Source organism: Misgurnus anguillicaudatus, chromosome 12 (genome assembly GCF_027580225.2).
Source record: "Misgurnus anguillicaudatus chromosome 12, ASM2758022v2, whole genome shotgun sequence".
NCBI classification, from domain to species: Eukaryota; Metazoa; Chordata; class Actinopteri; order Cypriniformes; family Cobitidae; genus Misgurnus; species Misgurnus anguillicaudatus.
In genome coordinates, this window is record NC_073348.2 from 17,800,214 (window position 1) to 17,825,477 (window position 25,264).

The window sequence follows — 25,264 nt, forward strand, 5'->3', positions numbered from 1 at the left end:
ATCTCATATATCAAAGGGTTCATACTCTTATCATTAAAAACAATCACAGCAAACAGCACGCGCAGGGTTCATGTACTTGTCAATGCTGCTCACAAACGCATTCAGGGTATGTGTGCTTGTTGTCAATGACATCTCAAATCTCAAGCGCGGGGTATGTGTGCTTGTCAATCACGGGCATTAAATCTGCGGAGTTCTCCGTGGAAATCTGCGGGCGTGTATTCCGTTGAGACATGTCAATGTTTTATTAGTCTGAAAAACTTACAAACAGCGGACATACGGCTGCATGCTTTCATTCCTTTGCCGCTCTAAGTAAACAATGGTTGCGTCACGCGTGTGGTAACTTCCTGGTGTTCGCATTCAGAGCAGCGAAGAAGAAATGAGTTTCGCTTTGCAGCGTTAGCTTTAGTGTTAGCTATAACGGGCATAACTAGGTTTATTAGGAAAATGGTATCGGATCGGTACATGGGTTCAAGTAGCCTACTCGCCGATTCCGATGCCAGAATTTTTTGTGGTATCGGCCGCATTTCCGATACTGATATTGGAATCGGAACAACTCTAATAAATATACCAGTGGCGATATCTCATAACATGTTTTAATAGTCACATCGCGATTAAATAAATGATCAATGTCCACATTTAAAAGCTGCGGTGCTTACCTGCAGTTCCACGGTGTTTTCGCGTTCTGATAACAGATATAGCTCCAGAAAAAAAATGAGTGTTTATATTCCTCTTTCCAAGTGTTAATCGTCCACACGATGTGACAAGACATTACTCCCATTAACTTTAACGTAACATCCAAGAGCGCTGATCTTTGACGGAATAATAACTTCCGATTGGGGATTCACAGACTGATTTATGAGTTAGTGAACTAATGAGACACACGGAGAGTGATTCAAAACAGCGCGGTTGTGTGTGTCTGCAGTTTTTCCATTCAGAGATGAGCCTGTTTAGAGGACCTCCATTCAATAGGTGGCGGAATGATACGAAAGGTGAAGCGGTTACTGTGCCGTTATCAGTAGAATATTGCACGCCTCTTAGCCAATCAGATTCAAGAACCAGAAAGAACTGTTGTATAATATATATATATATATATATATATATATATATATATATATATATATATATATATATATATATATATATATATATCTTTTCATCGCTTCCCGAGTGACTCAAAGGGATTTTCAGGTAAGTGAAATAGCTTTAGTTAGCTAACGGTAGCTTTCCAAGTTTTACATGTTTTGGATGGCAGTTATCAAAATAATTCACTGACTTTCTCATTAGATTACTAATGTTTGGGTACTCTAAACTTTTTAATCAGGACTGCATTGTTCGTTTGCTCCCGGGGTTACATAGACTGAAACAGGGAAGAGTGACGAGTTTGTAAATTTGAGATTGTGAATTTGTTTTAAAACCTGTAATTTTGTTCGCTCATTGTAAATTTGTTTAAATACTTGTAAATTTGTTTAAAAAAAAAACTTGTACATTTTTTCACGTATTGAAGATTTGTTAAAAAAAACTTGTAATTTTGTTCGCTCATTGTAAATTTTGTAAAATTTGTTAAAAAACTTGTAAATGTGGTAAAAACTTGTAAATTTCATAAAAAAACTTGTAAATTTGTTTTTAATCTTGTAAATAAGTAATTTACCATTGTAATTTATTTTTGCCCTTCAAGGCTACCGTATAAATGTCTTTGATGAAAAACCAAAGGATAGTACAAGATCAAGTGTATGCCCTAACTTGTAGGGCCAGATACTGATTGCATATGGTTAAAACAAGAGGCCTTGAAGGACAGCACAGATGTATGCAGTAACAAGTACTTAGTACAAGTACAAAGTAGCCCAAAAAATACTTAAGTCCAGTAACGAAGTACATTTACTCAAGTACTTTACACCTCTGTCATATTACATACTGACAGCAGCAGCCATTCAGAAGTGTGAACAGACTTTACTGAAATGAGGGACTGAAATGAGGGACACACAGATCTGTTTATTGATATACTGTTTTTGGATACTTCCCAATATTAAAGATGTACACATTACATGTATGTTGAAGGTCTATAGCAGTAACATATAAAGTCACACAATCTATTTGTTATTTCAATCATCTTATTTAATTAAAATAATATATTTATAGTTAGTGTCTGACTGGCAATTGGAGAGGAGCCCCACCATAAAGCTTGGGGTCCTGGTATGCCTGATTGTCTGCTGTTCACTACACATAAATTATATATACTGTCATTTTCAAAAGGAAGCATTTTTACAAATCCAGTCTCTAATTAAAGAATGACGAAAAATACAAAACAAAAAGAAAGTTCTTGTTAGGCCATTTTATTTTATCCAGCTCAGTACATAAAAATACATTTAATTGTACAAAATATTGTTGTTGTTGTATTTACATATTATTTAAAAAGTACAAAACAATTATTATATAAAGATTAGTAATATAAAGCTAAAGTTCATCCCGAAGTGTAATAAATTAAATCACACAGTCCAAATCTGTTGAGTTGATCTTCTGTTGAGAGTTTTTAAGATTGCTGATCAGTCTTGTGTGTTTCAGTGGTGTTGTTTTGAATCTTTTCAGTCTCTGTCTGTGTTGTCTTCACAGTTTGAGGGCAGTGAATGTGCAGCATCCTCTCAGGTGTTTCAGATATCTGATTGACTGATGCCTGTATGTAGAGCTTTCCATCAGTCATGGAGCAGGTCACTGTCTCAGGATTCACTCCTTCAGGCAGATCAAACACACGTCTGAACTCTTGGATTCTGTACGAGTATGAGTCTTTCCCATCCTCCTGCTTCTTCTCTGTCTTTCCGCTCACCTGCAGCTTCCTGCCCACCTGTTTGACTGACAGTTCTTCTGGGGAAAAGTCTTTAGTGTCCAGTGTCAACGCAAAGCCACTTCCCTCTTTCTCCTGCACTGTACAGGTGAGCGGCTGGATCTCCTCAGAGTTTGACATTTGCTGGATCTCCTCAGAGATCTTGTGCTGAAGTTTTTTCATCTCCTGCAGTAGGTCAGTGTGTCTGTAAAGAGGTTTGATCTCCGGCCACAGACTGCACACTGGCCAGTGAATCCTCATGAATGGAGTGAGGAGGGAAGGCTGAAATTCATGCAGGCTCAACATTTTCAGTGTCTTCTCTGTTGTTGTTTTGCTTCTTAATCTCTCTGTGTCTCTCTCTGGTTGTGTGTTTAGGTTTGACTCGAGTGCTGTGAGTCTCTCAGCTTTATACTGCCTGTTTATCAGCACCAGCAAGTTCATGAACTTTCCAGGTAATACCACATTCATCCACTGGGTGGAGCATAAACTGGGTTCATGACGTCACACCAGTTGCTTTGTGTGAAATGAGGCATCAACTCTGAACTCACCTAGCAGAAAAAATAATACTTATACTTATCTATTTAGTTATGATTTAATAATTTCACTGACTTATTTATGTAAAATATTTTTATTTATTTGATAGACAAAGCTTGATTGATGAAAGCCTATATTAAATTAAGTTACTCCTAAAATACTAAGCTTTTCTTTATATCAACCTTTACAATTATTGTAAATAATTTACTCCATAATTTTTAGGTGTAACATTAAAATAACGTAATTTACACAAAACTTTGGTTTCCATGTGATGTGTGCATATTTGTAAAAGGAGGCATATACGAAAATATTTATCATGATTTCTTTTTTATTTTTCCCATTTTCATAACTTTTACAGTGATATTTAGGAAACAATGCAAGAAATATTTTATTAATATCAGTACTGTATGTTTAAGTTCATGAACTTTCCAGTTAATACCAGATTTATCCACTGGGTGGCCGCGTGGACTGAGCTGATGACGTCACACCAGTTGCTTTCTATTTTTATGTAAAGAAGAATCAACTCTGAACTTAATCACCTAACAGAAAAACACATTTATTTATTTATTTATACGCTTACAATTATATAACTGTTTTGATGGACAGTGTAGATGATTTCTCAGAGCGAAAGACATGAAAAAAATAGGAAAGTTTTGGTTAAATTCAGAATCCAAATCTGTATTACAGCCAAATAGGCTGCTATAAATGTATAAAAGAAGAAATCTCATGTTAAGCATTTTATCTAATTCAGAAAAAACACAATTAACTATGCAAAAATAATGTTTGTTGTTTTACATTTACATGTTTTCAAGGAGTACATAACAATTATTAGGAACAAAACATCAAAATATATCTAAAGATCATCATCATATATTCAGTAAACATGTTTATTATCTTTAACAGAATTAATCATATAACAAAAAAGTAACCCAAACTTATTTGTCAAATACCAATTTAATATATTATCCTACAGGGGTAGAATAGCATGATCTGTTCAAATGAGGACGTGGACAATTTTACCAGACGTGGCCAGGATCATGAGGAGATGACTTATGCAAAAAAAAAAAAAATTGTGAAAAAATTACTTCTTATTTTATATAATGTTTTTTAGGAAGGTGAGTATATATATGTATTATACGGTCTGCATGAATATAAAAAGTTTTTTTGTTTATCTACTTGTCATTTTAAGAGTTTATTTTAACATCCGCTGGCATACAACAAATAAAACCACAATGAGCTCAGAGTTGGCAACTTCACCACACACATACTAGAAAATGCAAAAGCTATTTTTTACCCAACTTGATTTGTAGTTATGACAAGAAAAACAACATTATATGGTCAAACATCATTGTACTGTTGTGTTTATTAAGCTGAAGTTAATGAACACATTTAACATACACTGGCCTAAAACTATAGATCAGGGGTGGTGAACGTTGGTCCTGGAGAGCCGCAGTCCTGCAGAGTTTAGCTCCAGCTCGAATCAAACACACCTGAACAGGTAATCAAGGTCTAAAGAGTTACTAGAAACCTTCAGACAGGTGAGGTTTAATCAGGGTTGGAGCTAGAACCATAATAGTGCTATGTAGAACCATATTTGGTGCTATAGTGGTGCTATATGGCCCCTATATGGTTCTACACAGGTGCGTCACTGGTGCCTCACCGGTGCCACACGGCACCAAAAACGGCTCCTCCACGGTCACGATCCAAAGCAACAGTTTTGGTGCTATATAGCACCGTTTGTTTTTTTGTCACAAAAGAAAATATAAACAATGAATTTATTACCATATTGAACAAACATACCTACATGGTTTATTTAAATAAACATTATCATATCATGAGAGATTTAAGCAATTCTTCTTTCACATATCCATCTATACTTTGCATCAGAACACAGATCATTAATCCATCCAGAGGCAGTCATGAGTGCACAATAAAAATTTTGGGGATATCCACCTTTCCAGTAGCTGAAACAGCAATGAGATTTTGAATAAAATGAATGATGTGTTAATATATGAAACTAAATTTTAGAAAACTTTGACTGGTTAAATTCAATGATTTCTTACCCAGATGTCAGTGTGGTGCCATCAACCCATTTCCAGACACCCTGTTCTTTTGTCAGACCAATCCAAATGTTAAAACCAGTATGCATACGCAAAAACACCTGAAACAATAACATAATTAAATTATACATGACAATAACAAATGTCAACAAACCACATTCTGCTCACCAGTTCAGAGAAAATGGTAAATGGTAAATGGACTGCATTTATATAGCGCTTTTTAACAGACCTATGGCCATCCAAAGCGCTTTACAATTAGCCTCACATTCACCCATTCACACACTCATTCATATACCGATGGCGGTGTCAGCCATGCAAGGTGCCAGCCAGCTCATCGGGAGCAGCTGGGGTTAGGTGCCTTGCTCAAGGACACCTCGACACTTGGTCCGGTGGAGCCGGGGATTGAACCACCAACCTTCCGGTTTGTAGACAACCTACATGAACCACTGAGCCACTGCCGCCCGTGTATCAGACACAAACAAGTAAACACACTCGTGTCAAGTTACACTGCAGTCTAAAAATGGTGCTCAGTAGCATTGAGATTTGGTTAATCATAGAAATCCATGAGTGATACACGACTATAACACCACTTATGAATCTACAGGATTTGACTTAAGATAGGAGCTATATACAATAGCACTTAAAGTGGATCCCTGATTACGAGCCAATGAACCACTTTTAATGATATTTAGCAACATTTAAGAGAGTGTAGTATAGACATCTAATGATTTTTTTTTCACTTACTTCTTCGTCTTTGTTGTTTATAATCAGCAGATCTGCTCCTTTCTCTTTACAGTCTTGTCTGCTGTCACTCCAGCTCTTATAATCAGATGAAATGTAATAAAAACTCAACTTGTAGTAAATCCATGTAAAGTTACTGAAGTGTAAATCTGTTAAAACAATCAGTTTGTTTGTTAGTTTGCTGTACATACATACAAATGTTAAAAAAATGCTGATCAATTAGTTCATACAAGCAATGTTGGGGAAACAGAAAATGTCAACTCATTCGCACCAAAAAGCGTACAAATGACACGCAGTGTGATTGTCGTGCAATACGCCAAATTCCAATTTTGCGTGCATATGATACGCCAGTCCTTCCCATTCACTTATATGGCGAATCGTTTCGTGTCGTTTTATTTATTGTTTTCTCATTTGTTTTCTGTTTTTTTTCCCATTGTCGCTTGAGTTTAGGGTTAGAACAACTTTTTGTTATATAAAAATGACATCCTAACCCAACTCCATTATCTATTGCACGATAATCACACTGCGTGTCATTTGTACGCATGTACAATTGAAAAGTTCAACAGCAAAAGAAAATGCATTTAATGTATCTCAAGCAAGACGCTTGAGTCTGTAGTACATTTGTTTATAAGGTTCAAATAATAAGGTGATAAATGCTCCTCTATAGCTATGCAGAAGGTCATTGGTTCATAACCCAGGGAACAAATGCTGCTAAAAATATCTTATAATGCGCTGTAATTCACTTTGGATAAAAGTGTCTGCCAAATGTATAAATATAATGTAAATGATAAATGGCTTCTATTTACTTTTGTTCTTTTACTTCTTTTAATTTGTACTTTTAGTTTTTTTATCCTACAGCAGTTTTTGTTTGTAAGTTTTCCTTTTTCTGCCGTTTAATTTTTAGTCACCTTATAGTTGTTGGATATTTTTTATTAATTCGGGTTTCATAATCATGAATAATATTTTGTAATGTATGAGAGAGAATAAATAAATGTTACCTGTTAAGACATCGTTGAGTTCATCACTCTTGTTTTTGAACTGGTCTTGTTCTTCAGTCAAGATTTTGCTATAGTTGTGTGTTAGTTGGTTTGTCTCGTTGAAATAGACACAGATGACTATTACAGCAGTGAACAGAAGAACAGACAGTAAACACAAACACACTTGAACTGATCTGTGTCTTCTGTTCTTCACTGAGACTCTTCCTGAAATCACACACATCAGATTACATTTGTCTTTTCTTTCTCACTTCAATAAATCAACTGATAAATGAATGTGAGTACCTGTATGTTGAAGTGCTTGCTGTCTCTCTGTACTCCTCTTCTCTGTGTTTATGAGTTCATTTTTTACTAAATCTAAATCTTCATAGATGACCATTGTTATCTCCTCTCTCTCTCCTCTGTCCATGTTCAGAGTCTCAGGTCTGATCACATTATTATAAATAACCTCACACATCTCTGATCTCTTAAAGTCAAACAATATAACACTGTGCCAGTGTTGTAGGTTAGTGCCAGTGCTTTAGTTTGGTTTGTTAAGGTTGCTGTTTTGTTCTTCTGTTTCATCAGCAAAGATAAAACCACATCAAAAGATGTTTCAGTGGTCAAAGTGTGATCATGCCGCAAAAGTTGGCGTGTATTTAACGGTATTTATAGAAAGCAGTTTCACAGGGTCTACAAACATGTTATGATGTAATGGAATTTATGTTAACTCAAGACCTTTGAAAATCTTCCTGAACAGAAAATAGACATTGTGATTGATATATGAAATGTACAGTCTAGATCACATGAATATACAAAAGATTAGCCTTTATGTCTGAGGAGCGAGTTTGGGGGGAATGATGATTCATTACACAGAATTAGAAAGCAAGTGGTGTGACGTCATGAACTCTACTTTATAGAGACAGAGCGCAGCACGTCACAACCTGAAAACCACGCCCACCGTGGGGGAAAGCAATCCAACAGTCTCCATTGACTTTGTATTGCAAAAGGCCGCCTCTTTGTCATTTCTGGCTTATAACAAAAAACTGAATAATGCCTAAAAGCTGCTGTGTGACAGTATGTACAGCTAACAAGCCAAAGAACACAGAAATACGTTTTTATAAGCTGTCGAGCCGTAAAACCCAGCCTTTAAGGAGAATAAAGTGGATCGCCGACTACGTTTCCCCCTATTGGACGCAGTTTTACTAATAGGAGTACTATGAAAAGTTGCCTGTTTCCATTTCTGTGTCTAAACGCTCGTTTTTTGAAGTCGACAGCTTATAAAAAATTATTTATTTATTTTTTTGGCGTGTTAGATGTACACCTTGTCACACAGAAGCTTTTAGGTATTATTCTGTTTTTAAGTTTAATCTGTAAATAAGTTTTTATAAGCTGTCGACCCCAAAAAACGAGCGTTTAAAGACACAAAAATGGATACAGGCAACTTATCATAGTACTTCTATTAGTAGAACTGCGTCCACTAGGGGGAAACGTAGTCGGCGATCCACTTTATTCTCCTTAAAGGCTGGGTTTTACGGCTCGACAGCTTATAAAAACGTATTTCTGGGTTCCTTGGCCTGTTAGCTGCACATATTGTCACACAGCAGCTTTTAGGCATTATTCGTTTTTTTTTGTTATAAGCCAGAAATGACAAGGAGGCGGCTTCTCGCAATACAAAGTCAATGGAGACGGTTGGATTGAATTCCCCCCCGGTGGGCGTGGTTTTCAAATTTGCATAACTGCGCTCTGTCTCTATACTGCCTGTTTATCAGCACCAGCAAGTTCATGAACTTTCCAGGTAATACCACATTTATCCACTGGGTGGAGCGTAGACTGAGTTCACTCAAAAAAATGATTCAAGCCCTTCTTAGAAGTGACACATTAATATTGTGTTCAATTAATGTAAAATACCTCTTTAAGAGCAATAAGTATATATATTTAATTAGTCTAACACAAAATGAAAATGTACTATAATCTATTGATTTCTTTCTAATTGTGTTAACACAATTAGTTTGAGTTTTGGTTCTGGAAAAATAATTTCCCAGCATGCTTTGCATGCAACTGCTTTTGGAGAGTATTTTTTTTTAATTAGGTGTTATTTTATGCATTTTTAGGTAAAGAGAAAGACTTAATAGTGTTTAATGTCCGTTAATCTTATTGATTTAGAAGCGTTTGTGTTATATTTTTTTAAATTGTTTGGTTACCATCATGCAGAAGAGTGGCGCTTGTGGTTAGGTTGTGGATGTGACATATTTCTCTCAATGAGCACTAACTGTGTTAATGCCTGTTTGGAGATCAGTCTTTTCTCACATGCTCATCCAAAGTATCATATATTATTATTATTAGCATGCTAACATGTGCTTATGCTAATTAGTATGATACAAAAACGTTTTATATGAAATAAAAGAATTGAGTTCCCTTTCAGTCGGTCACTACGACGTCACGTCGTGACCGACGAATTGGGAACCGCTTCGCGGGTGACCTATCTACTTCGAGAACTATCAGAAACGCCAATGAACTTGGCATGCAGGTATTTGCATAATGCCGGCGCCGCCCCGCCAGGTGGGTATATAAGGCGCAGGTGCATAATACCAAATCAGCTTTATTGCTTCGAAGCCGGCAGACATCTGCTCTCGAGAAGCTTTTTAAACTGATCTTCGTAGATCCTGTTCTGTGAAGGGAAGAAAATAAGATCTCAGCTTGCTGAAGTTGGTTGGGCAAAGACACCTCAGCGGAGGCTCGCAGTGTTTTTTCCACCCTTTCTCTCTCTCTCTCTCTCTCTGTCTCTTTAATTTAGGACTTGAGTTCGAGTGAGTGCGTTTGCCTCTCCCTGTGTGTTTCACCAGCTTGCATAACGAGTGATTTCCCTAAAAGAGCAGCACGTTTGAGCTTTGTGTCTTTTTAAAGACAGCCACTCATTCGTGTCACGGTCGGGTTCGTCTTTTTAAAGATGGAATTCCGTCCGTGCTCCGTTTCTGGATGCGGTGTGTTCATCGCCCCCCGGGATGGCCACGAGCGTTGTCTTTCGTGTCTGGGGCTCCAGCACGCAGAGGCAGCGTTGCGTGATAGTTCATGCTCCGTCTGCGAGGGCATGACTATGGCGGATCTGCGGAGACGGGTGTCGTTCCTCCGGCAACGGCCCCCGCCTTCCAAGTCTGGTGTTGCTAAGGGCGCAGCTACCAAACTTGCGAAGGATGACCTCCGTATAACAGTGCTGGGTCGGTCTGCTGGTTCGTCCAGTAGCTCCCAGCGCCCTGATTCGTTGCCAGCGAAGGTCCCGATGGAGACGAGCGCCCCGTGTTCTACGGTGTCCTCGCGCTCTGTCGAGCCTCCACCTGATGCGATGTCCACCGTAACGTCGGAGGGGGGGTTGTCAGCCTCGGAAGTCGATCCGGATCCGCTCCCGCCTTCGGGCCAGGTTGCGGGTTCTGCGTTCGACCCTGAGATGGCAGCCATGCTCGCTCGGGCGGCGGAGGCGGTCGGCTTGGAGTGGACTAAACCTCCCCCACCCGAACCGTCCCGCCTTGATGATTGGTTCTTCGGGGGTGCCAGGGCTTCTCAGTCCTCGCCCCCGGTGCCTTTCTTCCCCGAGGTGCATGAAGACCTGACGCGGTCGTGGAAAACCCCGTTTTCCGCCCGGAACCGGCCATTTCAGCCTTCACCCCTCACCTCTCTCGAGGGTGGAGATGCCAAGGGGTACACTGGTATCCCGTCAGTGGAGCGGTTGGTCGCAATGCAGTTGTGTCCGGCCGGTGTCGCTTCCTCCTGGCGGGACCAGCCTACTCTCCCCTCACGGGCCTGTAAGTCTTCGGCGCTGTCCGGTGCTGCTTACAAGGCTTGTGGGGAGGCAGCCTCTGCCCTGCATGCCATGGCATTGCTGCAGGTTCACCAGGCTAAGGCACTGAGGGACCTGCACGCGGGAGGTCACCACTCGGCGGAGTTCTCCGAACTGCGTGCGGCTACGGATCTGGCGCTTCGTGCGACCAAGGTCACCGCACACGCCGTCGGGCGTGCGATGTCTACCCTGGTAGTCCAGGAACGCCATCTCTGGCTGTGTCTGGCGGACATGAAGGACGCCGATAAAACCCGGCTCCTGAATGCTCCGGTTTCCCAGACCGGCCTGTTCGGCGAGATGGTCGAGGAGTTTGCGCAGCAATTCTCCGCGGCCAAGAAGCAGACTGAGGCCATCGCTCAGATCATGCCACGTCGGAAGCGTCCTGCGCCTGCCCCGTCCACGTCGGCGCCTCAGCCTGCTCCTCGCCGAGGGCGTCCTGCGGCGGCCGGCTCCGTTCCTCCCCGGGGCTCTTCTAAGAAGCGAGGAACCGGTCGTCAGCAGCCCGCCCCGCCCGCTCAGCCCGCTTCAAAGGGTGGAAAAAGAAGATCTAAGCGGCCCTGAGACAGGCGACCTAGAGATGGAGGGGATCGCTCTTCGGGAGATGGTGAAGGCACCACTCCCCCCACCGGAGGAGGGCCGGTTGGGGAATCTTTTGTTTCAATTTTCTGTTCCGCCGACTTTTCAGTCGGCACCCACAATTTCACAAAAAGAGCAAATTCCACTTCCATCTCTAGGTCTTCAGATGAGCGCCGGAGACACGAGCGGGCTCATAACCCCCCCTCGTTCTCCGACTTATCAGAGGAGAACGAGAGCGACGCACGGGCTCATAACCCCACCGCGCTCTCCAACTTCTCAGTCGGTAGGAGACAGCTACGGGCTCATAACCCATCGTCTCCCTCCTCCTTCGCCAGAGGGTGCATCGAGTGGTGTGAGGTGTCTTCAGCAGAGCCTCCCTTACTCAACCACCCAGCAACGGACTCAGGTGAGTGTTATCACACACAACACTGCTGGTTTTACAGCCCTTACTTTATTGTACCCAAGAAAAGCGGCGGCTTGCGACCGATCCTGGACCTGCGTTCGCTGAACCGTGCACTTCACAGAATGCCGTTCAAAATGCTGACGCCCAAACGCATATTTCCATGCATTCGTCCAAACGATTGGTTCGCATCTATCGACCTGAAGGACGCGTACTTTCACGTATCGATTCTCCCCCGGCACAGGCCGTTTCTCCGCTTTACGTTCGAGGGGCGAGCATACCAGTACAAAGTCCTCCCATTCGGGCTCTCTCTGTCGCCCCGTGTATTCACCAAAGTAGTGGAGGAGGCTTTAAAACCCCTGAGAGAGAGAGGTGTGCACATTCTCGCATATCTGGACGATTGGCTAATAATAGCTCAAACACGTCAGACGCTGTGCGATCACAGAGATTTAACTTTAAAACACCTCGCTCGTTTGGGTCTTCGGGTCAACTGGGAAAAGAGCAAGCTTTGCCCCGTGCAGAGTATCTCTTTTCTCGGGATAGAACTGGACTCGATCGATTTGACAGCTCGTCTAACAGAAGCGCGTGTACAGTCAATTCTGGCTTGCCTGAATACATTCAAGAGCAAGAGCGTGGTCCCGCTGAAACAATTTCAGAAGCTCCTGGGGCATATGGCAGCAGCCGCAGCCGTAACTCCGCTCGGACTGCTTCATATGCGACCGCTTCAGCATTGGCTTCACGATCGAGTCCCGAGGAGAGCGTGGCTGCGCGGCATTCACCGTGTTATCATTACACCTGCGTGTCGTCGCACCGTGCGTTTCTCCGAGCCGGTGTGCCTCTGAGACAGGTCTCCAGGCATGCAATAGTATGCACAGATACTTCGTACACGGGGTGGGGGGCCACGTACGATGGGCTTGCGGCTTCGGGGGTCTGGACGACACCCCAGCTGCATTGGCACATAAACTGCTGGGAAATGTGGGCTGTATATCTTGCGCTCGTCCGTTTCAGCAACGAGTTACGCGGCAAAGATGTATTAGTTCGCACGGTCAACACTGCGACCGTGGCGTACATCAATCGTCAAGGCGGTTTACGCTTGCGTCACCTGTCGCATCTCGCCCGTCACCTCCTCACTTGGAGTCAGAAGAATTTGAGGTCTCTTCGTGCCATTTACATTCCGGGCACGCTCAATGTAGAGGCGGATGCGCTCTCTCGGGCTGCGCGTCCCGGCGAATGGCGGCTCCACCCCATTGCGGTTCAGCAGATTTGAAGACGTTTCGGCAAAGCGCAGATAGATCTGTTTGCTTCCCCAGAGACGACCCATTGTCGCCTGTTCTATTCACTAGCCGACGACTCGCTCGGCGTGGATGCATTGGCACACAGCTGGCCGCGAAACATGCGCAAATACGCGTTCCCTCCGGTGAGCCTCATTGTGCAGACCCAGCCATGGCTTTGTTATGCCCTGTTCGTGCACTACGTGTGTATATAGACAGGACGCAAAGTTTTAGGACCTCAGATCAGCTCTTTGTTTGTTACGGTGGTCAGCAGAAAGGAAAAGCTGTCACCAAGCAGAGGATGTCCCATTGGATTGTGGATACTATAGCCCTTGCATATCAAAAGCAGAATGTGCCTTGTCCATTTAATTTACATGCTCACTCTACACGCAGTGTGGCATCATCTTGGGCACTGGCTCGCGGTTCCTCGCTAACAGATATTTGTAGAGCTGCAGGGTGGGCGACACCTAATACGTTCACACGATTCTATAGTGTTCGTGTCGAACCGGTTTCCACTCGGGTTCTTTCTACTAACTAGTTAAGAATGCCGAGGGTCGGCTCGTGTGTCGGCTTGGAGCCTCTATTTTGGTGCTGTACATTTGCACCAATATGGAAGGCCATCGGGGCAAAAACGTCACAAAAACTGTTTTTGCCTCTCCTCCACCGCCCTGATAGCTGGTGTTGCGGAGCATCCGCTGTCAACCTATCACTGATGTATTTCTGTAAACCTGTGTAGGCTAGGCGTCCACATTTGTCCCCTACGTGGGGTTCATTTGTGTGTAAAGTCCGTGGGGTTCTAATCCTCCACGTTTTTCCTTAGCAGAGCCTGCTCTGCATCTCTCAACATACCATGTATTGTTCAGAGACTTTTTGAGCAACCTGTCGGTTGTTTCATATATTTTTATGTCATCCATTTAACCTTCTTAGGGGATGGCTTCCGCAGTGTTCTAGCTCCGCTCAGTTTAGACGCTTGCCCAGTTCGCTGCTTCACTATCGTGGGTTAAGGAACAGGTAGTGACCGGCCTTCTGCATTTTGCCTTAGGTTCCGCCCCTTTATGTGGAGGGCAGAGGGCTTTTGCAGGCACTGGAAGGGTTCAGCTGCAGTGGCGTTTTGGTAGGGATTCCCAATTCGTCGGTCACGACGTGACGTCGTAGTGACCGACTGAAAGGGAACGTCTCGGTTACGTATGTAACCCTCGTTCCCTGAAGGAAGGGAACGGAGACGTCACGTCCCGTCGCCACAGTTTGCTGTTCCATTGCTGTTTTCAGGCCGGTCACTGTTGCTCGGCTTCTCAGCAATAATATAGCTGATTTGGTATTATGCACCTGCGCCTTATATACGCACCTGGCGGGGCGGCGCCGGCATTATGCAAATACCTGCATGCCAAGTTCATTGGCGTTTCTGATAGTTCTCGAAGTAGATAGGTCACCCGCGAAGCGGTTCCCAATTCGTCGGTCACGACGTGACGTCTCCGTTCCCTTCCTTCAGGGAACGAGGGTTACATACGTAACCGAGACGTTATTCAGACTACACTACATTGAGTTATTCAAACTACGCTAAATTGAGTTATTCAGACTAAACTAAATTGAGTTGAGGCAACTAATAGAGGATTGCCATTTAATTTAAATTGAGTTAGACTAACTCAATTTATTTTAATTGTGTAAAGCGATTTTTTATGAGTTAGGTGTACACATTCATATTGGATGGAAATCCTGCCCACAATTTTATTGAGTTTATCCAATGAATCATTTTTTTGAGTGTTCACACGTCACACCAGTGTCTTTCTGTGAAATGACGCATCAACTCTGAACTGACTTTGCCGTTTTTTTTATTTTTTATTTAGCTATTTAGTGTTTACTTAACTTTTTAACTTAACTAATTTATTTGATGGACAAAGCTTGAATTTATTTGATGGACAAAGCTTGAATGGTGGCCGCGTGGACTGAGGGGATGATGTCACATCATATGCTTTCAAATTTTGTATAATGAAGAATCAACTCTGAACTTAATCACCTAACAGAAATCTATTTATTTACTTATATTCTTGCTTATTATTTGAAATATTGTACATTATACCACGGGTCTGTTGAATGCTGCATTCTGATTGGCTGAGAAATGTTCTATGGGTGTTGATTATTTTTCTGTAAACCGCACACCTAACTTGTCAAATGTCTTAAAAATTGCTACCAGAGCAATGTCTGTGGTAACCGTGGTATAAGCGGAATAATTGACTCCTTTGAATTATTTGAAAATAATGCACACCTCCGCTTCGCGTCGTGCCGCATTGCCACCTTGGTGTGCATTATTTTCTTATAATTCAATGGCCCGTCGTCAATTATTCCTTACGTATTGTTTTGATGGGCACTGTAGTTGAATTTCTCAGAGAGAGAGAGAGCCATGATAAACTGCAGTATTATATTCAGAGTTTAATGTGGTATTACAGCAAAACAGGCTGCTATAAATGTACAAAAGAAAACAGTAAAAACCGTGTAAACAACAAACATTATTTTCTGTAAAGTTAATACTTGCATGTTTTGAAAGAGTACAAAACAATTTATAGGAACAAAGCATCAAAATACATCTAAAGCTCATCATAGAATAATTCAGAAAACATGTTTATTTATCTACCTTTAGCAAGAACAACCGTGTGACTGTAGCATCATATCATTAATATTCATTAATCATTAAAAAGTTTATAATCAGCTTAAATCTGCAGAGGCCCTGATCCCAAAGCTGCTATAATCATTTGACACAAGCTTAACACATACACATACATACATAATCAGCATGAATGTTAGAAATAGTTTGATGTTTTCTGGGTATATTATCCGCTTGTCATTTTCACAATTTATTTTTTACATCCGCTGGCATACAACAGATAAAACCACAATGAGCTCAGAGTTGGTAACTTCACCACACACATACTAGGAAATGCAAGAGCTATTTTTTACCCAACTTGATTTAGTTATGACACCAATAACAATATATGGTCACACATCGTTATAATGTTGTGTGTTTGTTAAACTTCAGTTTATGAATACATTTACAATCAGTGGACAAATCCAATGTTATGAATATGACAGTTATGGTCAAAACTTAAAATATGAACTCTTAGCGAATTAATTTACTGCCATATTAAACAAACATATCTACATGGTTTATTTATATAAACATCATTATATCATGACATATTTAAGGAATTCTTCTTTCACATATCCATCTATACTTTGGATAACACGGATTATTAATCCATCCAAATGCAGTCATGACTGCACAATCATAATTTTGGGGATATCCAAACGCCCAGTAGCTGCAGCAGCAATGAGATTTCGAAAAAAAAATAATGATGTGTTAATACATGAAACTAAGTCTTAGAAAACTTTGTTTGGTTAAAGGATTAGTACATTTTCTTTTTTTAAAAAAAAAAAAAAGATAATTTACCTGTTATTATACAAATTATTTTGGTCAAAGCTGTGAGTTATAAGCATGCGAGACGGCAGAACCTTGCTTAGGTTATCTTTGTGTCAATCATCAGATTTTCGTTATGTCCTGTACATACATGAAATGAACATTTAGGGCATTCACTCCCGCATTTAAATGTGGTTGTCACGCCCGAAAGTTTGCAGTGTGTATGAGGCCGTTATAAAGCCAAACTTCCTGCAGTTACTCCTCATCTAACGTTGACTAGTGTTCACATGAAATATAACAATTAAACATTGAAACCATTTAACAAAGCACAGTGCCCTGCTGAAAAAAACAGCATACCAGCAAGACCAGCATATGTTGTGTTTTGGTGCTGGTTTACCAGTGAACACCAGCTAAACCAACAACAAACCAGCATGAGCACCAACATCCCATGCTGGTCATACCAGCAAGACCAGCATGTTTTGGTGCTGGTATTCTGGTGACCACCAGCTAAACCAGCATAGACCAGCATAATTCCCATGCTGGTCCATGCTGGTTTGATGCTGTTTTTTTTCAGCAGGGAGTGGGTATAACTCAACACATTTGGTTGCTATAGACTCGTCACTAGGCTTCCTCAGTCATTGTATATTTTAGCATTTTATTATATCAGCTATTACCTTTAAAAGCTGCCGAAGCTGAACATTATCCAGAACTCAGAAAAGTGTAAATTTGGGAACTTGCATCCAGTTTCTTCTCAAATGCCACGAAAATGTTGTCGTTTGCACAATTTCAAATCACCGGGACAGAAAAGATATTTAAAGAGTTGCCTACATATTGGCGCCAGAAATCACATTCGCTATTTGCTGCTCTCAAATGGTTTTCAAACTTTTTCTGAGTGACGAGCTGATTCATTGTATGTGGGTCATGTGACATATGGAGTATTTATTTTGCATGTATTTAAAAAAGATTTTTCAGTGTAATTCTATTCAAAGTTTAATAATATTATCAATACTATTATTATTAAAGGAACAGTATGTAAGAAAAGTATATCAATTAATCATTAAATGGCCCTGATATGTCTCTAGACATTAAGAAATCATTTTCTTTTCAAATACTTATATCACTGACAGCAACGGTCTGGCCAGGACATTGTCATTTAAAAAGTGGAGTTGCAGCCCTCAACTGATGTTTATGTTGTCATGTTGTGTATTGGCCACAAGTTTTGTGATTGCAGTACCAGTTTTAGCCACAAGTTTTGTGATTGCAATACCAGTTTTGGCCACAATCCTACATACTGTTCCTTTAAAAAATATTATTTATAAAGACCCATTTGCTAGAGATGGAGGGGGGACTGAGGGAGATACGTCGAGCTACATAAATATGCACTGAACAAGCCACTTTGAAATTTTTATGTTTTGAGTGACCCTCCCCATAGACTAAAAGAATTTGGATGACCCTCCCCTCAACAAAGAGAAAAAGACATGACCCTCTCATATTTTCCTCCGGTGGCCCCTTCCATAAATAACGAACGGTCCCTAAATTGGATTTTTTTTTAAGAAAATAAACTAATCCTTTAAATTCAATGATTTCTTACCCAGATGTCAGTGTGGTGCCATCAACCCATTTCCAGACTCCCTGTTCTTTTGTCAGACCGATCCAAATATTATAACCAGTACGCCTACGCAAAAACACCTGAAACAATAACACAATTAAGCTATAAATGACAATAAATGTTAACAAACCACATTCTGCTGACCAGATAGAAACAGACACAAACATACTTACTTGTGTCAAATTACACTGCAATCTAAAAATGGTGCTTGATATCACTAAAAGTTGTTCATTGGCTTGTTATCATAGGGGATCTATAAGTGATGCTATAGCACAACCACTTATGAATCTACACAGCACCATTTGACTAAAATAAAAGCTATATAACACTTAAAGTGGATCCCCAATGATTACGAGCCATTGATCCACTTTAGCTCAATTTATTATAGTGTGTATAGACATCTAATGATTTTCTTTTACTCACTTCTTCCTCTTCGTTGTTTATTATAAGCAGATCTGCTCCTTTCTCTTTACAGTCTCGTCTGCTGTCACTCCAGCTCTTATAATCGGATGAAATGTAATAAAAACTGAACTTGTAGTAAATCCATGTAGAGCTATTGAAGTGCAAATCTGTTAATACAACCAGTTGGTTTGTTAGTTTGATTTATGCACAAAACATAAATGTTTATTTCATGTTGTACTTACATTCAAGTGTTAAAATATTTTTTTCTAGTTAATGCCTTAATACTGATCAATTATTACCTACAAGCAATGTTGGGGAAACAGAAAATTTACTATTGAAAAGTTCAACAGCAAAAGTAAAAATGTATTTAATGTATCTCAAGCAAGACACTTAACTTTGCGGTACATTTGTTTATTAGGTTTAAATAAAGTGATAGGTCATGGGTTCGTAACCCAGGGAACACATACTGTTGAAAAATGTATATCTTATAATGCGCTGTAAGTCACTTTGGATAAAAGCGTCTGCCAAATGTATAAATATAATGTAAATGATAAATAGCTTCTGTATTTACTTTATGTTCTAAATCACATACATACATTTTTATCCTAAAGCAGTTTTTGGATAAAAAAGAAAGTATTTCTTTTTCTGCAGTTTTATCTTTATTTACCTTATTTGTTGGTTATCGTTTACTAATTCAGGTTTCATAATAATTAATAATATTTTCTAATGTTTAAGAGATAATAAATAAATGTTACCTGTTAAGGCATTGAAGAGTTCATCCATCTTGTTTTTGAACTGGTCTCGTTCTTCAGTCAAGATTTTGTTCTGGTTTAGTATCTTACTGCATTTTGTATGTAATTCTTCTCTTCCATTAGTCAAGTTATAGTTGTGTGTTAGTAGTTGTTTTCTTTCATTGTTGAAATAGACACAGATGACTATTACAGCAGTGAACAGAAGAACAGACAGTAAACACAAACACACTTGAACTGATCTGTGTCTTCTGTTCTTCACTGAGACTCTTCCTGAAAATCACACACATCAGATTATTTGTCTTTTCTGTCTCACTTCAATAAATCAACTGATAAATGAATGTGTGTACCTGTATGTTGAAGCGCTCGCTGTCTCTCTGTTCTGATCTTCTCTGTGTTTATCATCACTACATCACTTCTTACTGAATCTAATCTTCATAGATGTTTACCATCATCTCCTCTCTTTCTCCTCTGTCCATGTTCAGAGTCTCAGGTCTGATCATATCATAATAAATAACCTCACACATCTTTAATCTCTTAATGTCGAATAATTTAACACAGTGCCAGTGCTGTAGGTTAGTGCCAGTGCTTCAGTTTGGTTTGTTAAGGTTGCTGTTTTGTTCTTCTGTTTCATCAGCAAAGATAACACCATCATAAGATGTTTCAGTGGTCAAAGTGTGATCAAGCTGCAAAAGTTGGCGTGCATTTAAAGGTATTTATAGAAAGCAGTTTCACAGGGTATAGAAACAAGTTATGATGTAATGTAATTCATGACAACTTAAGACCTTTGAAAATGCATTGAAGATCACATGAATATACAGAAGATCAGCAGTCCAGGGAGTGAGTTTCGCTAGGTTCAGTTTAAAATGTAGAGGATTTTTATCTCCATCATAACCTCCAAATAATATCCACAGTTTAAAGTCATATAGTCTTTTTTTTTTGACATTTAAAGTTCCTTACAACAACATCTGTAGTCACATGTAGCAACTTGTTTAAAAAAAGAAATCATGATTGAAATATTACTGGGATGTTTTAGAATTTAATGTGAAAAAAACTTTTTGCTAAATACTTATTTAAATGTAGGCCTACTTCTAAACGTAGGTTCGGGAGAAGCCTAAACATTCAGTCCTGTCAATCTTCGCGCCTTACCACTGACGAATCTTCCGGTATGCTATTTTTTGTGCGTTTCATATTGACTTGCACTATTTGTCCAAAAGGTAATTTGGCACTCTAAATGCTCAACAATAAAAATATAGACCAACATTTTAGTACTGTCCATCAAAGTGTGGCCAGATGGCAGAGGGAAGATATGAATTAAATAAATTTGAATAAGTTAATTACCCAAAGGGTTAATAATGCTTGACTACGCCACCCTGGGAATCTCACCCAAGGAATTGATTGAAAACATTACGCACAGGTTCCCCACTCTGTGGCAAATAGGCAATGGAGACAGAGGTACTGGTATAAAAATAGAGTATTTATTGTATTTGCAAAGTCAGAAGAAATTTAAAATGTATTCACAAGATGCATAAACTGGGACCACAATCACACAAATGGTCCAGAAGGACGACACAAGGAGCTGCAGCCTCGGCTAAATGACCGGCCGTACAGGCCTTTACTCTACGTACACTGCAAACTCACACCACTCCAAAAGCCCCAGTGCACACGGCAAATCACAACACTCCGTGAGGAAACACCATCACCACCTAAAGAAAGACTTTATTTAGCCCTGCTCTTCATCAAAGGTCTGCAGCTCCTGTAAAACAAAACAACACAGCACACACACAAACACACACACTCAAACAGAAACAAAAAGGATTTACAAAATTCAGGCAGGCAACACAGCTGACACTTAATGCCTGTCAAACACACAATAACAAAATTAACCAAATTAAATTGAATTAAAGAATAAAGAAACAAAACCAATTGTCACTGAAACAAACAGAAAGAAAACATGTTCACACCAGTACGCTGGCAATAATACAAAAATTAACCCAAAACAACAAGTAAATCAACTGAAAACATAACTGGACCATATAAGTGCAAAAGCACTCCCACCGCATTAGCGGATTCACCAACGTATCAAAATTGGATTCACGTTCACGAACGTGAATATTCAACCCGGAACAAGACAGCGGTGACGTCACTGCATACCCCTATCACTCTATAACATAGGGGAAAACTAATCATGTTAATCAGTCGTCACAATACATTTCTGTAATAAACCCACATGAGTGAGACATACCGAATAACAGGCACAGGGACCCGGGAATCAGTGGAGGTGAAGATAATACTCCATAGTGGCAATGCAAAGTTTTAGTTTCAGTTTAATCACTCAGCTGGTGGAGCTCAGGATACACAAGGAGAATAACTTGGCGTATACAGTCGTCATCCGCCCATACGCAGCATCATATTGACTATGATAAAGGCATAAGTTACTAATGAAATGCAAGTCAGTCAACACGCCATTAGAACACAACGTTACCTGAATGTGATCGCATAAACAGATGAGACACGCCGCCGACAAGTCAAAGCCACAATATCTGCAGCCACAGAGATGTTTACAGTTGCAGCAATCGTCCTGCACAGCTGCAGAAAACCGACATGTATAATCCATGTTTTAAAGAGATGCACATAGCGGTAATAGTTTCACATACCCAAGATAACAACAGCCCTCAGTCCATACGCCGGAAGCGAAACGGGATACCGGGAAGTGACGCTCGTCTGGGTCAGACACACGTATGTTGTTTATATATGCGTAATCCAACCCCCTCTATCGGCCCCAACCAATGAATAAACTAATACCCAATAATGACCTCCCGATCTCTACATGCCACAGTCCACCCCCAAGGTCTTGCATCGTCGCCCCGACGATCAACTTAATCCCATGGCCTAAAAATTGCTGAGGCTACAGTAGAAGCTGTATGGGCCTCCGACACCATCCTACCTACAGGCCGAGGAAGGCGGTAAACATTAGAGTGGTGGCCAGCGGTGGTTCGTCGCGGCCGTCGACCCTCATTCTCATCCCTAACAGACGGAACGCTTACCAACAAGTCTGCAGATAACTCACTGGCTTCTCTTACCCCTAAATCAGGCGCAACGGAAGATGTTGGCACAACTCCTGAAGGTGCTAACAAACCTATGGACGATGGTTCTACACAAGCTAGTTCAGCAGAATGTGATACTCCTGGTACCTGGTTTCCCCCTGGAATAACCAACAACCATTCTGGTTCAGACTCGTCCTCTTGCACACTCGTTTGTTCCAGTGGAGGGTTAATTTCAGAACCTTGATGGGTCTGATTACCCTCAAATACCAGTGACTCCCTCTGAACACATGCCTTTAATGAGGACCGGTGAACATGTTTAACCCTGTCTGGCTCACCCAGTGGTGCTACTGAATAGACAGCGCCGCTCGCCTTGGGTGTTTTCACTACCCGATATACAACAGAGCTCCACAAATCCTGAATTTTCTGACGACCCCTCTTAGCATAATCTCGGAGGTACACCAGCTGGCCTTCCTTTAACGGGACATCATGAACACCTTGATCATAATTGGCCTTACGGCGGTCCGCAGCCTGCCTTAACCGTTCACGAGCCCCCTCAAAAGCTACCTTAAGTCGGGCTTGGTGTTCCACCACCCAGTCATGTACAGTACCTGGACCCTACCAAGGAGGAAATCCACAGGGAGCCGGGGTTCCTGCCCAAACATCAAGAAATAGGGCGTTTCACCGGTGGACTGGTGGGGAGTGGAATTATAACAGAACAACAGTTGTGGAAGACAAGACACCCAATCTCGTTTCTATGACACTGGGAGGGTACCCAAGAGATTATGCAACGTACGGTTAAATCTCTCGCACTGACCGTTTCCCGCTGGGTGATAAGGTGTAGTGCGAGACTTTTGAATGTTATACTAGGCACACTGCTGTTGCATTAGACAAGACTCAAAATTGCGGCCCGGGTCTGAATGAATCCGACCAGGAACCCCAAACTTGTAAAACCACTCCACCACCAATGTTCCAACAACGGTCTCGGCCCTCTGGTCCCGAGTAGGGTCAGCCATACTGTATTTGGTGAAGACGTCATCACCAATACATTTTCTATCCCGGTCCGAGACGGCTCAAGGACCGTGAAATCGATTGCCAAAATCTCGTTAGGCCTAGATGCCAGTAAATGACCCATGAAGCTCCGGGCAGCGGGCTGTGTGTCCTTAGCCACTTGGCATTGCTCGCACTCCCTACACCACTGAGCTACCTCCAAAGCCAAACTAGGCCAATAACAGCGCTGCCTGACTAGCTCCGTGGTGCGCTCAATTCCTTGATGGCCAGCACCTCCATACGCAGTGCGCTAGGTAGCAATACCTGCAGGAACTCCTCCCCACCATTAGGACGGAGAACTCGACGATAGACTACCCCATCCTGTTCCACTAACCTATCCCACTGACAAAGGAGAGCTAAGGCTGGCTTTGACAGCAGTCTGCGCTCTTCCCCACTAGGGAACCTCTTACTTTCCCACAACCCCAGGACTTCACTAAACACAGGGTCAGTCCTCTGTAAAGACTGCATCTCCTCATCTAAATAACTGGGAAAAGACATCATAACAGCCTGAGTAACCGGAAGGACCACCCTATCTTCCAAAGCCTGATGTACCTCCACAGGCACACTAGTGCCCAAAGTCTCAATACCCAAACCCCAATTAAGGGAGCATGGTGGGTTCTGTCATGAGAGGGCATCTGCGTTCTTATTACTTCTCCCTGACCTATACCGGATCTCAAAATCAAAGGAGGCCAGTTGTGCAGCCCAGCGCTGCTCTGTAGCGCCAAGTTTAGCTGACGCCAAATGACTTAGGGGGTTGTTGTCTGTAAACACGACACATTTCTGCCCTAATAGGTATTCCCTAAATTTTTCAGTCATGGCCTACTTGAGCGCAAGGAACTCCAATTTCATTGAGCTGTAATTTGACATATTGCGCTCAGTGGGCCGAAGACTGCGACTGGCGTAGGCAATGGGCCGCACCTGGCCTCCCTGCTCCTGGGAAAGGACAGCCCCCAGTCCTGCATGACTGGCATCCACTTCCAGGATAAAAGGCTGGGAGAAGTCTGCATATGCCAAAACGGGTGCTGATGTAAGTTTACTTTTCAGCCCCTCAAAACTCTGTTGGCACTGATCGGTCCATGCCGCCCTGAAGTCCTGGGAAGCTCGCTTTCTGGGCCTTACCTCTGCAAATTCAGCGACTAGCCGATGTAATGGAGCGGCAAATTTTGCAAAGCCCTCGACAAATCGACGATAGTAACTTGCGAACCCGAGAAAGGAACGCAACTCACCAACAGTCTCTGGTTGACGCCACTGTGACACTGCCTCCACTTTACTGGGGTCTGTAGACACCCCTTCAGAGGAGATCACATGCCCAAGGTATTTTACCGACTTCTGGAAAAACGAGCATTTCTCCAACCTAGCCTTTAACCCCTCCCGTTCTAATCGACTCAAAACAACTTCCAACCGCATCAGATGTTGGGCCACAGATGACGAGAACACAACAATGTCATCAAGATATAACAGCAGCGATTGACCTTGCTGATCACCAAATAATCGTTGCATCAGCCGCTGAAAAGTGCTAGGGGCATTACAAAGCCCAAAGGGCATACGGTTGTATTCGAATAATCCGAAGGGGGTACAAAAAGCAGTCTTGGGTTGATCTCTCACAGCCATCGGGACTTGATTGTACCCGCTGGCTAAATCCATGGTGGAAAACCAGCGGTCCCCAGTTAGGGAATCTAAAGACTCCTCAATGCGCGGTAAAGGAAATGCATCCTTACGAGTCTTTGAATTCAACTGACGGTAGTCTACACACATGCGTAGACTACCGTCCTTTTTCTTCACCAACACTATTGGC

General features: G+C 41.6%; 2 protein-coding genes across 8 annotated transcripts; both read right to left on the reverse strand.

Annotated features, from left to right (window-relative positions):
* Positions 1–2,314: 2,314 nt before the first annotated feature.
* LOC141369187 (heat shock protein 30-like) lies at positions 2,315–3,298 on the reverse strand. The gene has a single exon (XM_073874733.1). It carries the CDS (start codon positions 3,281–3,283, stop codon positions 2,528–2,530), a length of 756 nt encoding a protein of 251 aa, XP_073730834.1. The 5' UTR covers positions 3,284–3,298; the 3' UTR covers positions 2,315–2,527.
* A 373-nt stretch (positions 3,299–3,671) lies between these two features.
* LOC129447474 (asialoglycoprotein receptor 1-like) lies at positions 3,672–19,645 on the reverse strand. Of its 7 annotated transcripts, none has more exons than XR_012372763.1 (5): positions 6,422–6,526; positions 6,154–6,299; positions 5,413–5,510; positions 5,303–5,313; positions 3,672–3,888 (listed from the first exon to the last, which is right to left on the reverse strand). XR_012372763.1 is itself a non-coding variant. In XM_073874737.1 (5 exons), the coding sequence occupies exons 1-5, from the start codon at positions 19,407–19,409 to the stop codon at positions 3,881–3,883; spliced, it is 291 nt and encodes a 96-aa protein (XP_073730838.1). In that variant the 5' UTR covers positions 19,410–19,645; the 3' UTR covers positions 3,672–3,880. The 7 variants fall into 7 exon arrangements, 3 of the variants coding, with proteins under 3 accessions (XP_073730838.1, XP_073730836.1, XP_073730837.1); XM_073874737.1 differs by lacking the exons at positions 5,413–5,510; positions 6,154–6,299; positions 6,422–6,526 and adding exons at positions 18,207–18,304; positions 18,648–18,793; positions 19,382–19,645; XR_012372762.1 differs by lacking the exon at positions 5,303–5,313.
* Positions 19,646–25,264: the final 5,619 nt, after the last annotated feature.

What these genes read in the sequence shown, in the direction of transcription:
- LOC141369187 (XM_073874733.1), bottom strand. Translation starts at nt 3,283, where the DNA reads ATGAATGTGGTATTACCTGGAAAGTTCATGAACTTGCTGGTGCTGATA.
- LOC129447474 (XM_073874735.1), bottom strand. Translation starts at nt 19,409, where the DNA reads ATGGATGAACTCTTCAATGCCTTAACAG. An exon ending in ACTCTTCAATGCCTTAACAG is followed by an intron (nt 18,794 to 19,381) that starts GTAACATTTATT and finishes TTGTATTAACAG; the next exon opens with ATTTGCACTTCAATAGCTCT. An exon ending in TAAACAACGAAGAGGAAGAA is followed by an intron (nt 18,305 to 18,647) that starts GTGAGTAAAAGA and finishes TTATTGTTTCAG; the next exon opens with GTGTTTTTGCGTAGGCGTAC.